Consider the following 15129-nt stretch of genomic DNA (forward strand, 5'->3'; position numbering starts at 1 on the left):
ATGGATCAAAGGTTGTATCAGGCTGCATGGAATGGGGATGTTGATCATCTGCTTAAAGAGATCGAAACCAATCCATCTATTCTACATGTTGGATGTTGGGATCACAGGAATCACTCCACAAGATCGAATCAACCAGAATTTGCAAGAATCGGTTCCATTATATTCAAACAATAATCACTATCGTTGTACAAAGAGGATACATAAAACTGAAACAAACAAACATATTTATACTAGTTGTATGCGGCGGTTACTCCTGAACCATTGTGTTGCTTTACAAACGTCACGTCTCTTTGAAGAGTTATGTCCGTTTGTTGTGAGAGGCCCATAACCGCTGGCCCTTTTCCTAAACAGACACAACACTTCCTTTTTTCCATTTACGCTTCACAACCCTCAAGTCTTAAATCAATTACAAATTCCAACATTCTCCCCCCTAATTGTTTAAGACTTGCTCTTCTAATCTTCGGATATCAATGTGTCTTTGGTATCACGCCTATTCTCTTGTTTGACCCAAATCTTCTCGACTTGCAGTACAAACATTGTCTTCCATAAATCTTTGATGACGTCCCACCATCTTTTGTTCCTCACAAACTTTTCTTCACGATAATTTGCTCACACAAATTTGCTTCACATGAGTCTGCTTTACACAAACTTGTTTTGTAGTTTCTTCGCACTTGGCATCACACCATATGCATTTTGATCAATCACGGACCTTGTTCATCACGAACCATCCTTCACGGTAATTTGGTTATTTCACACAACCTTCAATTCTCTCACAGAATTTTGATCCATCACGGATAGAAATCGCATCACACGAGTTTCCTTATAATTCAATCACTGAATTAACTACACCCTTCACAGGTTAATTCCCGCATCACACGGTCTTTGCTTTGACTTGATCCAATCACTGAATCTTATCAATCCACCCCTTCACAGGCTACTTCTCTGCATCACACGGCTTTGTCTTGATCCATTCTTTGAATCCTTGATTGTACCCATCACAGGTTACTTTTCCGCATCGCACGACTTTGTCTTGACTTGATTCAATCACTGAATCTTCTTCGTTGCACCCTTGACTGGTACTTCTCCGCATCACACGACTTTGTCTTGATCCATTCTATGAATCCTTGATTGTACCCGTCGCAAGTTACTTTTCCGCATCACACGGCTTCGTGTTGATCGCGTCACACGATCAAGTTTCTTTTGTTCGCATCACACGAACTTCTTGATTATTTGGCTTCACACCAATCTTAATTTGATCACATCACATGATCAATTGTCTTCACATGAACGTCTCACACGTTCGACTCCTATTCGCGGTTTCTCTCACAACACGCCTTTCAACTTTGTATCCATAAGGGGTCATTTCGTATCACACGAATTTTTTCACTTTGATAGTATCACACAATCAGGCCTTTTAATTTATTTTTCTTTTAGATGCAACTAAATACCATCTGCTTGTTTTATTCAAAAACCAAGTGAAATAATTAACAAATACTCCATATGAAACAATTCCTCCTTTTGTTTTCTTCCCAAAAAATCTTGATCGCAGAGTACCAACAATCAGTTTTTCCTTTTTTCTTTTCCATTTGCTTGATTATCACAATCAAACATTCCACAAATTTTGTTGTTCCTAATCTTCTTCTTTAAGAAAGAAAACCGCTGCCCATGTTCTGGATTTCGCATCACAACATCAACAGCAAATCGTCGTCCCTGTTTTTCGTTGTACTTCAAAATCGAACCACTCAACTTCTTCTGTATTGAATTTATGGTCGATGTTTTTCACAAACAAACAACCTTCTTGAATGATTTCCTTCCAAGAAATCCGACTCTGTTTTCTTTTTTTTTTTCGGAATCGAATCACTCGATTTTTTGGTTTGTGAAGATCAACTCACTTGATCTTCTTATATGAAAAAACGATGCCCCCTGTTCGTTCGTGGCTTCACACCGCAAACAACAGTCAATCGTCTTGATCTTCTTCTTTGAACAAATCGCTGCCATGTTCTTGGCTTCGCACCGCAAACAACAACAACAATTCCTGGTTTCCTTGTTCTTCGTAATCAAGTCACTCGATTTTGTTTCGTTTCTGGGTGTCGTTCATCACAAACAAACAACCATCTTCAACGAATCTTTAAGCCTGCCCAATACTCTGTTCCCGTGTCTTATGCTTGAACGAAGAAACGACCCATAAACGACCCTCACGATCGAAAGTATGTAATAACGAAAATGGTAATCCCGGTTTTGTTCATCTCGAACAGGCCCAAGGCCTAAAGTCCTCCTCACTTTTTTGATTGCATCGCACAACCGATGCCCTGTTTTGTTTTTCGCCAATCCCGAACGAAAAATCAAACCAGAAGCGACCCTCATCAAAATTGGAACCAAAATCTTGAAATTCGAGCAGCCTTCGTCTCTGATACCATGTTGGGATCACAGGAATCACTCCAGAAGATCGAATCAACCAGAATTTGCAAGAATCGGTTCCGTTATATTCAAACAACAATCACTATCGCTTGTACATAGAGGATACATAAAACTGAAACAAACACACATATTTATACTAGTTGTATGCGGCGGTTACTCCTGAACCATTGTGTTGCTTTACAAACGTCACCTCTCTTTGAAGAGTTATGTCCGTTTGTTGTGAGAGGCCCATAACCGCTGGCCCTTTTCCTAAACAGACACAACACTTCCTTTTTTCCATTTACGCTTCACAACCCTCAAGTCTTAAATCAATTACAAATTCCAACATTGGAGCATTGGAGGGTGGTAAAATTCATTACACATTGCTTGTTTGGCTGGACATCTAGACTTTGCAGCAACAGTTGTAAAACTCAGGCAAGATTTCACCAGCGAGCTTAACCAAGACGGTTTTAGCCCTTTGCTCATAGCTGCCGCTTATGGGCATGTAAACATAGTAAAGGATCTTCTCAAAGTTGATCTTTCATTATGTTTGATCGAAGGAAAAGACAGAAAAGTCCCTCTTCATTTGGCTGTGGTTAAAGGTAAAGTTGAAGTAATTAAAGAATTGATTATGTCAAATTTGGACTCTATCGAGTGCACAACTGCTCAAGGTGAGACTTCCCTTCATTTAGCAGTGAAGAACCACCAATTCAAATCTTTACAAGTGTTAATACATCATATAAAGCAATTAAACAAAGAAGATTTCCGGAATTTTAAGGATATTCACGGGAATACAGTCTTGCACCTTGCAGTCTCCAGAAAGCAGTATGAGGCAAGTGAATACTATTTATTGTTCTTTTATGTTTGTGAGCACATATTGTATCTATATATTGACTTGAAGGCTTTGTTATGTAACGTGTATGTTTCTAATAGGTCCTTTATGTGTAAAATCTAGTCTTAAATTTATAAACAAGAACTACCTAATTACTGACTACTACACACTCTCGGGCAGTGGACCCGTTCGTATGCAATATAGTTTAAAGGTAAGTCGAGGATCGAACACAGGGACTGATTAAGAGTAAGCGAGTTTAATGTAGTTTAGAAAAGAGATTTGGATTTTAAAGACTCCCGTCATATTGGATTTTGAAGAAGTTAGTTGGTTAATAAAATTAGTAATTCCCAAGAATTAAACAAAAAGAGATTTGATTTATATCAAAATTATTTAAAAGATCATCTACCTCGAATCCATGACACTACAAATTCAGGTTGCACTTAAATGAAGAACCAATTCAAATATGTTGATTAATAACCGAGAACTAAACAAAGACTCACCCCGTACCCATCAAGTTTGTTACTTTATTCCATTCCCTTATTTAACTAGTTCCATTACTAAGACCGGTACCCCGAGACGCCTTTCATAACTTTCCTAGTCAACTTATTGTTTTGGTTATTTAGATAACAATTGTGTCTATTGATTGTACCCAACCATTAACCCGTTAATTCTTATTAACTATTTATTACTTCCTACCGTACCCGTCATAAAAACAATCGCTTCTACCCAAGCAATCAAAATAACTTCTACACAACCTAAGTTACCACTAAGATCATGCAAAAACTATCCGCAATCAAGAGTTAAATAACAAAGAATTAATAAGCTAAGATTACGAACCAACGTTAAATCAAATGAACTTGAATTATAAAAATAGTACAACCATCATTCAATTGTATCACTTCATCTTAGTAGATGATTAAAGATTTAGCTAATCATATTAAGATAAATAAAACTAACTATCGCCAAACAAATAGAATCCATAATGACAATTGTACGGTAATAAAATCTTACAAATAAGCAACTAATAGTAAGAATAATAAAAGAGAAAAGTAAAAGAGTTCGAACAGAATTGTTGGCTTGCGACTGTTATGTTGAATTCGAATAACAAGAAAACCAAATTGGAATCCTTATTTGCTGCTGATGCTTCGAACCAATTCCTGTCCAATTCCCTTGACCAACTTGCTGCCGAACTCTCCTATTCGTAACTCTCCTCTCAAAAACTAAGTAATTAATTGTGATATATTAGATGATATATATAGATTTTCCATGACTTGTTGCCTACGTATGGACTTATGTCCATTCCAGCCGAGCCCATCAAAACAAACGAATAATATATATGAGTTGCCTCTATTCTTTTTGTTGTTGTCCTCGGCCCATCAGGACTTAAATAACAGTCAAACTCAACTCCTAGCTTTGTAACTTTGAGATTGTGCTATGACCCATGAGAGTTAGTCATCATTTTATTTCCTTCTTACTTTCTTTTAATAAAATCTCTTGAATCTTCATCATTTGATCCTCTTTTATGATATTTAATCATTGAACCTACAATTTAAGAAAATAATAAATTAAGCATCAAAGTTCATAAAAATAATTATAAATCAATCATAAAATAAATGATATCGCTTAAAATAAATATGTGTAAAATAGGCGATATTAGTCGTTCACTTTCTACTAAATGGGCAAGCTATTAACAAGGAAAAGCTGGAGTTGAACCCATTATACCCATCAACGATGTGACTGCTCTCAAAAATCATACCGCGGGAGAAGCTATAATGGGTACTCATAAACCGGGAGCCTACACTTTATTTCTGGTTGCCAATTCCCTGGGGTTCTACACGTCACTTCACATGATCACCGTACTCACTGCAGCTTTACCTATGCGGTTAGAGTTGCATCTTTTGATGTTTTCCCTTGTTACAACTTATGCTACTTGCATGGGTGCGATTGCTCCAAATCCTTCAATAGCATTTGCTTTTATGGCCATATCTATTAGTCTGCCGTTCATGATACCAATTATTACCACATTGTATAGAAGTTATCTGCTAAGGCTTAGATGTATATCACCTTACACAGGGCAAGAGAGTGTTTGAGCTTTGGTACTAGGTATCTAAAAATGCATCCGGATGCTTGAAGTTATATTTGACTCGTATAAAGTCTTTTCACTATTTTGTTTGATCAGTGTAGTTATGTTACATCAGCTAGCTTGTTTAGTAAATGTTTTAGCGATATATCTTGTACTTTCTCTGTTTGTCAAGAACAAACACTCTGCTGAAAATTATTCAGCTGATAATAAGACCTAAACGCTAAATGAAACCTATTAAATCAATATTCATAAGGGCATGTTTGACAGGAGTGCTTTCGGAAGCTGATTTTAATATTAAACAATAAACTCCTATTACGTTACAAACTTTGTTTGGATGCAACTAGCTTTAGCTTTTATTTGAAAGAAAAAGCTCCAAATTGAAACGGTACTTGAAGTAGCAGCATTTCAGGAGCTTTTAGTTTCGATGAAGCTTTTAATTTGTAAAGTTACACAAATACTCCTTTCATATATATCGGTTGAAGCTTTTAATATCCAGCTACTAGCTACAACTACAAGCTACGACTATTTTTGCCGCTAATTGTGGAACTCATAATCACTTAGGATTAGCTATAATTTAAATTTTGTTACACTTTACAAATATGGGTAATGTACTGATATTGTGATGAATTTCCTTTTACTGCACAGAAAACTTACCAAAAGCTACAAGTCACCGTGTCGCATCCATATAATTCCAATTTAAAATATGTTTTAAAATATTTTTGTTTGATGTATCTATATTATTAAAATAAAAACATTGCTATTCTTGAAGAAGTATAAGATTAGGAGGAAACAGAGAATGAGCTCATCAATAGAATTTTATGAAGCTTTTGAGGTTTCCTTCTAACTTACTAATGTTGACTCTTCTACAATCCTACACTTGGCATGTCCCTTCTTACTATAGAAACAAGTCTTTGTTGAACTTTTTGTGAGCATACAGAATAATATATCGATTTTTTCATTCATATATCATGGATCAACGGTTGTTTCACGCAGCATGGAATGGGGATGCTGATTATCTTCTGAAAGAACTAGAAACGAATCCATCTATGCTCCATGCTGTGGCATTGGAGGGTGGTGAAAATCCGTTACACATTGCTTGTCTGGCTGGACATCTCAACTTTGCAGTAACAGTTGTAAAAGTGAGGCAAAGATTTTCCAGGGAGCTTAACCAACACGGTTTTAGCCCGTTGCACATTGCAGCTGCTTGTGGTCATGGAGAATTGGTAAAGGAGCTTCTGAAAGTGGACATTGGGTTGACTTTGATAAAAGGAAAAGATAGAAGAATTCCCCTTCATTTGGCTGTGATCAAAGGGAATGTGGAAATTGTTAGAGACCTGCTTTTGTCTAGTTTAGATTCTGTTGAATGTATAACTGCACAAGGTGAGACGTCGATTCATTTAGCAGTGAAGTATAACCAATTTGAAGTTTTTCAAGTCTTGGTTGAGCATCTAAAGCAAGAAAATAAGGAAGATCACCTTAATTATAAGGACTTTCATGGGAACACAGTGTTGCACCTTGCCGTCTCAAGGAAGCAATATGAGGTATGTGAAATTTTTTTTATACATATTTTGCAACTTTTGTTCTTGAAATTTTTTTCAGAAGTGTTAGGTAAATTAAGTTTCTTCTTTTATACATGGTTGAGTTTTTACTAAATGGACAAGTTACTAGCCAAGAGAAGTTGGAGTTGAATTCATTAAACAATACTGGTTTAACTCCTCTTGATATGCTACTGATGTTTCAAAGTGAAGCTGGTGATTGATAGCTCGAGGAGCTTCTCATTGAAGCTGGGGCAATAAAAGCGGAAAATCAACAAGTTTTAGTAGATAGACAAGAAGAAAGACTAAATCATGAAGATACAGGACACGAAACTCGATCTCCATCTAAAAGTTTGTTAGAATACTTCAAATACAACAATCTCAAAGATTCTCCTAGCATGGTAAGAAATACCCTTCTCATGGTAGTTATTCTTATCACGACTGCAACCTATCTGTTAGAATATGTGGGATCAGAATTAATATCATCACCTCCCGATTATACAAGATCAAGGCCTCAACAGTGTATCGGTCCAGGAAGGGTCCAGGAAGGGTCCGAGTCCAAGAATTAGAGTCGGTCTTTGTTTAACCTATGTTACCAAAAATAGTTTTCTTTTCTTGTATAAATATAGGGCTCGTGTATGTCATCTATATCAAGAAAATATATATATTTTTCCAACTCTATCAATTGACATGGTATCAGAGCCCTCAATGGGCTTCATCATCTACCCTTAAATCCCTCTTTCAATTTATATCACCTAAATCAATACCTAAGCCACCATGGCCGATGAGACCGACGGCTCAGGTAACGATTTGGCATTACAATTAGCACACCTTTTATAGAACAACAAACATCAATCTCAACATCCAAAATTAACCGACAATCTTCAAATCAATTTAAAATTAAATAGTACTAATTACTCCTTATGGACCCGTATGATTCGGGTTGCCATAGGAGGCCGATCAAAACAACTTTTGACACACTTAACCGAAAAACCACCAGAAAATTCAACAAGTGAACAATATGAGTCATGGGAACAAGATGACCTGGTCGTATTCTCGTGGCTCATTCAAAACATAGAACCAATGATAGCCGGGAATCTTACCGAATTTTCCACCGCAAAAGAACTGTGGGATGCTTTAGTAATTACTTACAGCAGCGGAAAAGATAAACTACAAGCATTTAATTTGCACATCAAGGCCAACGAACTCAAGCAAAGCGACAAGTCACTTGAAGACTTCTGGATCACATTACAAGGCGTCTGGGGCGAGATCGATCGACAGGACCCAAACCCGATGACATGTCCCGAAGATATCAGAACCTATAATAGGATTCGATCCGAACAAAAATTATTCCAATTTTTGAACGGATTAGATCGGAAGTTTGAATCAACAAAAAGGGAAATTCTTAGAACCGACCCACTTCCGGCGGCGGAAGTTGCATATGCTACCATACGAAAAGAGGCTGCTCACCAAAAGATTTTGGGAGCAACCGTCACTGATGTCGAAGGAGCACAAGGTATCGCCACCGGACTGATGGTGAAAGAAGAAAACGGGTTTGGGCTTGCCACCAAGCGATTCAATCGGTCCAATGATAAACAAAAACACATGATTAAAGATGATAAATCTGATCTCACATGTGATGAATGTGGTATGGAAAGACATACCAAAGACCAGTGTTTCCGACTAGTCGGTTATCCACCATGGTGGACGGAAAACAAGAAAAGTCGTCGATACAACCCATCGGAGAGAAACAAGACCTCTACCGCTCGAGCTAACCCCACCAAAGAAGGTAGCATTAGCGATGGCCAAAAGACGGAGAAGGGATTCGGTGGGGTAGCGGCGGCTGAAGTCATAGATGGGGGTGGCTATTCGGTGGTGGAAGGTAAGGAGGGAGGCTTTTCTCTCACACACACACAGCCACACAATATAATCAGGAAACAAGTGTTAGATAAGTTTCCAAAACTACCTTTGTATACAAAAAATAAAAATGTTTTTATAAAAAACCCTAATGGATCGACTGTTGGGCCAAGAAAGACAAATGGGCCGAAGTTCATAGCAAATGGGTTCATGGCCCAATCCAATCACTCTGAAACAAATGGGTCTTGGATTTTTGATTGTGGTGCAATCGACACTATGACCTACGATCTATCAAATTTTAAAATTTTTTCAAAACCTAGAAAGACCCATATTAAAGCTGCTAATAAAGGGAGAATGGAAGTTATGAATGGAGGATCTGTTACAATTTCTCCAAACATCAATTTAACTAATTGTCTTTATGTTCCATCTTTATCTCACAAACTTCTGTCAATAAGTCATGTGACAAAAGAACTTAATTGCTCAGTTCTCATGCATCCAACCTTCTGTTTGTTACAGGATATCAGGACGGGACGGATCATTGGGCGTGGCACTGAGAAAGGAGGACTGTATTATGTTGATGAAGTTGCTGAAAGTGGGACTGTCATGCTTGCCCATGAAACCAGTGAAAGAAAAGCATGGTTGTGGCATAGAAGATTGGGGCATCCCTCAGTTAGTTATTTGCATATTTTGTTTCCAAAACTTTTCCCTTTAAATAGAAAGATTGAGTGTGAAACTTGCATTTTAGCAACAAGTCATAGGCAATCTTTTAAACCTCATAATACTAGGGTTGAATCTCCTTTTTCCTTAGTTCATTCAGATGTGTGGGGTACTGCACCGATTAGTGGAGGTCATAATTTTAAATATTTTGTGATTTTTGTTGATGATTGCACCCGAATGACATGGATTTATTTTTTGAAAAATAAAGATGAAGTTTATGATAGATTTACTGTGTTTTATAACATGGTTCAAACTCAATTTCAAAAATCTATCAAAATCATGAGAACAAATAATGGTGGGGAGTATGTGAATTCACAAATGAACCTGTTTTTTCAATCTAAGGGTATAATCCATCAAACCACTTGTCCTCACACCCCCGAACAAAATGGTGTGGCTGAAAGGAAAAATAGGATTCTTTTAGAGATGACTAGGGCACTTATTATTGAGTCCTTAGTTCCAAAAAGTTTTTGGCCTGAAGCGTTAGCTACTGCTACCTATTTGATCAATCGTCTTCCTACAAAGATTCTAGATATGAAAACCCCTTTAAAAGTCCTCTCTCAGTTTCATAAGCTCCCATCTATTCTTACTTTGCCCACTAGAGTATTTGGATGTACAGTTTTTGTACATATTCCAAAATCATATCGCAACAAACTTGAACCATGTGCTGAAAAATGTGTCTTTGTGGGATATGGGGTTACTCAAAAAGGGTATAGATGTTACAATCCTAAAACTCATCGTATGTTTACTACAATGAATTGTGATTTTTTGGAAACCAAGTATTACTACTCTCAAGAACTCAGTGGTCAGGGGGAGGAACAAAGTGACACACTGAGTTGGCTTCAATTTTCAGAAGTTCAAGTCACCACAAATGATAAAGATTCTGCAGATAAAAGCTTACAGTCCTCCTCTCAAAGTGACAACCCGAGTCCAGACCTGATATCCGAGGTAAGTAATTCTGAACCAAGCCATTCTTTGGATGTTCCAGCTAATGAAGTACAGGAAAATATTAATGAAGAGCCAGAAAATATAGAAGAAGAAACTACAGAAAGTGCTCTAGAAAGATATGTCCTTCCACCAAGATCTACCAGAGGAATACCTGCAAAGCGATACTCTCCAGAAAGAAATTCTCGTTCTACTAGGTATCCGGTAGACAGTTTTGCTAATATTGTAGAAGATGTTTTCTCCAAAGAAGCAAGAGCATTTGCAGCAAAATTATATTCTGAAGAGATTCCTTCAGATGTAGAGCATGCCTTGAAATTTAAAAATTGGAAGGAGGCCATGGATAGTGAAATGGAGGCTCTTATTAAGAATGATACGTGGGAAAAGTGTTTTCTTCCAACAGGAAAGGATCCGGTAGGATGCAGGTGGATATATACCATCAAATACAAACCAAATGGGGATATAGAAAGATACAAAGCAAGACTTGTTGCCAAAGGGTACACCCAGACCTATGGCATCGACTACTCAAAAACCTTTTCTCCAGTTGCAAAACTAGATACGGTAAGGGTTCTTTTCTCAATTGCAGCAAATCAGGGATGGCCACTTCATCAGTTTGACGTAAAGAATGCCTTTTTGCACGGGGAACTAAAAGAAGAAGTATATATGGAAGCTCCTCCAGGATTTTCCCATGATTTCAAACTTGGGGAAGTTTGTAAGTTGAAAAAGGCCTTGTATGGGCTGAAACAATCTCCTAGAGCTTGGTTTGGAAGATTCACTGTTGCTATGAAGAAACATGGATATCAACAAAGCAACTCAGATCACACATTATTTCTTCGTCATAGAGGAAATCTTGTGACATGTCTGATAATTTATGTTGATGATATGATTATAACAGGGAATGATGAACAAGAGATCAACCAACTAAAATCAGCTTTGTTCGCAGAATTTGAAATGAAAGATTTGGGAGATCTGAAGTACTTCCTTGGAATAGAAGTTTCAAAATCTAAACATGGAATTTTTATCTGCCAGAAAAAATATATATTAGATCTTTTGGCTGAAACAGGAATGGTTGATTGCAAGCCAGCAGACACACCCATGGTCATTAATCAGAAGTTGTTTGTGAAGACAGACGCTAAAACTACTGATAAAGGAAAATATCAAAGGTTGGTGAGGAAACTTATTTATTTGGCTCATACTCATCCAGACATTGCATATGCTGTTGGGGTAGTTAGTCAATTTATGCATCAACCTCAGGAAGATCATATGAATGCAGTTCTGCGAATTATCAGGTATCTTAAAGGAACGTCAGGACATGGGGTGTTATTTAAGGCAAATGGTCATCTCAAGATTCAGATATATACAGATGCAGATTGGGCAGGAGACAAAGGTAATCGAAGATCTACTTCTGGGTATTTTTCAATGGTAGGTGATAACTTGGTTACATGGAAAAGTAAAAAACAGAAAGTTGTATCATTGTCAAGTGCTGAAGCTGAGTTTAGGGGTATAGCTAGGGGACTAGCAGAAGCTTTATGGTTGAGAAAACTGGTGTCTGAAATAGGTTTTGCTCCCAAAGAGAGTATCCGAATCATGAGCGATAATAAAGCTGCTATCCAGATTTCAGAGAATCCTGTTCAGCATGATAGAACCAAGCATGTGGAAGTTGACCGTCACTTCATAAAAGAAAAATTGGAAAGTGGAATTATCAAGTTACCTTTTGTTAAGTCTGAAGATCAACTTGCTGATATTTTAACCAAAGCAGTGGGAACATCTATGTTTCATAAGTGTCTGAGCAAGTTGAATTTCGGTAATCCCGATATTCAACTTGAGGGGGAGTGTTAGAATATGTGGGATCAGAATTAATATCATCACCTCCCGATTATACAAGATCAAGGCCTCAACAGTGTATCGGTCCAGGAAGGGTCCAGGAAGGGTCCGAGTCTAAGAATTAGAGTCGGTCTTTGTTTAACCTATGTTACCAAAAATAGTTTTCTTTTCTTGTATAAATATAGGGCTCGTGTATGTCATCTATATCAAGAAAATATATATATTTTTCCAACTCTATCAATTGACACTATCAACCCATACTTAATCCTCCCGGAGGTATTTGGCAGGACGATTTTAATCCATTTATAGGAAATAATACGATCTCATCTTTTATGAATAACACCACTGCTGCAAAATCTCATACTGCTGGCAGAGCTATTATGGGTACTCATAACCTGATATCCTATAGTATATTTCTCTTTGCCAATTCTGTCGGCTTCTACACCTCTACTTACATGATCTATGTACTGACTGTGGCTTTCCCTTTGCGGCTGGAATTGCATATTTCAATGTTTGCACTTGCTACAACCTACAGTACATGCATGAGCGCCATTGCGCCAAATACTCTGGTATCATATGCTTTTACAGGCATCTCGGTTCTTCTGCAGGTCATGATTCCAGTTACTACCATGTTTTTGAGAGATCATCTCCTGAGGCCTAGAAATGCATCACCTTAATCCCTATTAGTACTAGGGATTTTAATTAAACAATATTGTATGCATTATACAGTACAATCATATAATGCACATATTGTTGTGTATGACAAAAAAATGTTGTAAACTGTTCTCGTTCCTTATGACTATATCAGGCATCAGCTATGATTTTAAATGTTATCTTATTCAAAGTACGTAAATGATGCAACTCGATATGTTATTATGGATTATCATTTTTAGTCTTAGTCTTATCTTCATTTATATTCATATAATTCATGATTATCAATACCTATGATTCTATGAAAGATATGCATGCCTTTACAGTCAATTGATCAATCAAAAACTCAATTCCATTATAATCAACTTTTATGAACTCATAATACTGAAAAAACTGAAAAATACATTGCAAGAAACACGAGGACCCAAATATGATTTACTCTGTAATATAGTAACTAATCAGACCAATTAAACAAGTAGTTAAGATTAATGTTATCGTGGAGTTAATTTAATACTTATAACTGGAAATAACTTATAATGTTATCACAATTTCAGTCTAATTTTTTTTTTTTCTTTCTATTTCCTGCAAAATTTTGACCCGTCACTTAATGTCCTATATTTTTAAGCTAAGCAAGTACAGAATTATTGAATAACTGATACATTTTTAAAGGTTATTATCAATTCCGTGTGTACACTTGTTTACGAATCCGTTGTGTGCGGAAACAATACAATTAGTCAATTACTCCGTACAATATAATAATATAAATACCTACGCAGATTAGAATAGGCTTTTTTTTTTCTTTTATATGAGATAACATATAAAATTGATGGGACTTAAAATCACCGGTACTAAATTTACAATCCTTTCCGTACGAATCACGAGTCGATTCGTTAAGTCGAGTCGAAATCAAATGAAAACGAGACGACTTGATGGATGACTCAACTTTGATCCGGAATCATTGATGAACGCATCAACCCAACACTAAATGACATATCATGATTTACATTAATATTAAAAACCACATTATAATAAGAACGAATTGCATTTTTGCTCCTTATGTTATTACACATTTTGCAAGTTTGATACAAAAATGTGAAAAGTCACGAACCGTATCTCTGTCATATCACACCTGTTGCAATTTTTTGGTCCAAAAGTAACGTGCCATTAGAATTCAGCTGTTAATGCTCCCATGTGCTTGTTACATGGGGGGTAGTTTCGTCCATTTATTGCTCATAGGACCATTTCTGCAAAAAGTATGATTTTCTCTGTTTTCAGCCGCCGGCCATTTTAAGCTAAATCCGGCCATTTTTGGCGGGAATTTGATCTTGTTTTTCACACCATCTTGTTCCTTTTTCAATTCTCTACAAATCCATGTAATATATCATGTCTCAATCACGAAAAAAGAAAGGAAAAAAATAAGAAAACTGATGAAGAAATCTTTGAAGAATTGATAAATAAAGATCAAACATATGTACAACATTTTGAAGCCAATAAAAAATATGTTCAATCAATTTACAATCTTAGATCTTCATCCACACTCTTGAAGCCTGTTGATTCAATCCAAATAACCTCGTTTTCTGATCAATTCGATTCAGCCACTATGCCGCCTCCCAGATTTGCACATCCGCCACCTGTTACCACCCAGCTGCCACCTATACCGGCCGTCCATGAATAACTGAAGATAGGGGAGGCTTTAATCGGGGGATGGAAGGGCTTCTGGATCGAAATCTGGTGCTAGGTTGATGGAATTTAGGGTTCTTAATAACAAAACCCTAATTGAAAACCCCAAATTTGAAGATGTCGCCGCTGCTGAGCAATCACCACCATTTTGGCCGCCTTTGGGACAAATTCCGATCAGAATAAGGATGGGGAGGGGGCAATTAAGGGTGGGGATGATTCAATATCAGAAACAAATGCTCAATAAATCGATCTGGGGGTTGTGCAAACCGAAACCCTAAATAAAAACCCTAATTTGTTGCTTGTCGCCGTCCAGCCACCTACTACCACCTCTGAACCACCACCTGGAAAATTAATTGATGGGGAAGGGGCTATTTTGAACCTCGATGGCAATAGATATATACATATACATTAAATGAAAAAGATACCTATATATTATTATTTTTTATTATTTTATTTTATATTTTTTTTTGCAGAAATGGTCATATGGGCAATAAATGGACGAAACTACCCCCCATGTGACAAGCACATGGGGGCATTAACGGCTGAATACTAACGGCACGTTACTTTTTGACCAAAATTGCTACATGTGTTATATGATAGGGAAACGTTTCACG

The 15129-nt window shown here is 37.0% G+C and overlaps 1 protein-coding gene and 1 pseudogene across 1 annotated transcript; both read left to right on the forward strand.

Moving 5' to 3' along the window:
- LOC122583423 lies at nucleotides 1-5319 on the forward strand (annotated as a pseudogene).
- Nucleotides 5320-6280: 961 nt separating this feature from the next.
- On the forward strand, nucleotides 6281-13123 carry LOC122584040 (ankyrin repeat-containing protein BDA1-like). Its single transcript, XM_043756397.1, is given in 3 exon segments — nucleotides 6281-6853; nucleotides 6931-7295; nucleotides 12432-13123. Coding segments are annotated over 3 exon segments (1368 nt in total). The 3' UTR covers nucleotides 12862-13123.
- The last annotated feature ends 2006 nt before the right edge of the window (nucleotides 13124-15129 follow it).

The sequence above is a fragment of the Erigeron canadensis genome, chromosome 9 (genome assembly GCF_010389155.1).
Source record: "Erigeron canadensis isolate Cc75 chromosome 9, C_canadensis_v1, whole genome shotgun sequence".
Lineage (NCBI taxonomy): Eukaryota > Viridiplantae > Streptophyta > Magnoliopsida > Asterales > Asteraceae > Erigeron > Erigeron canadensis.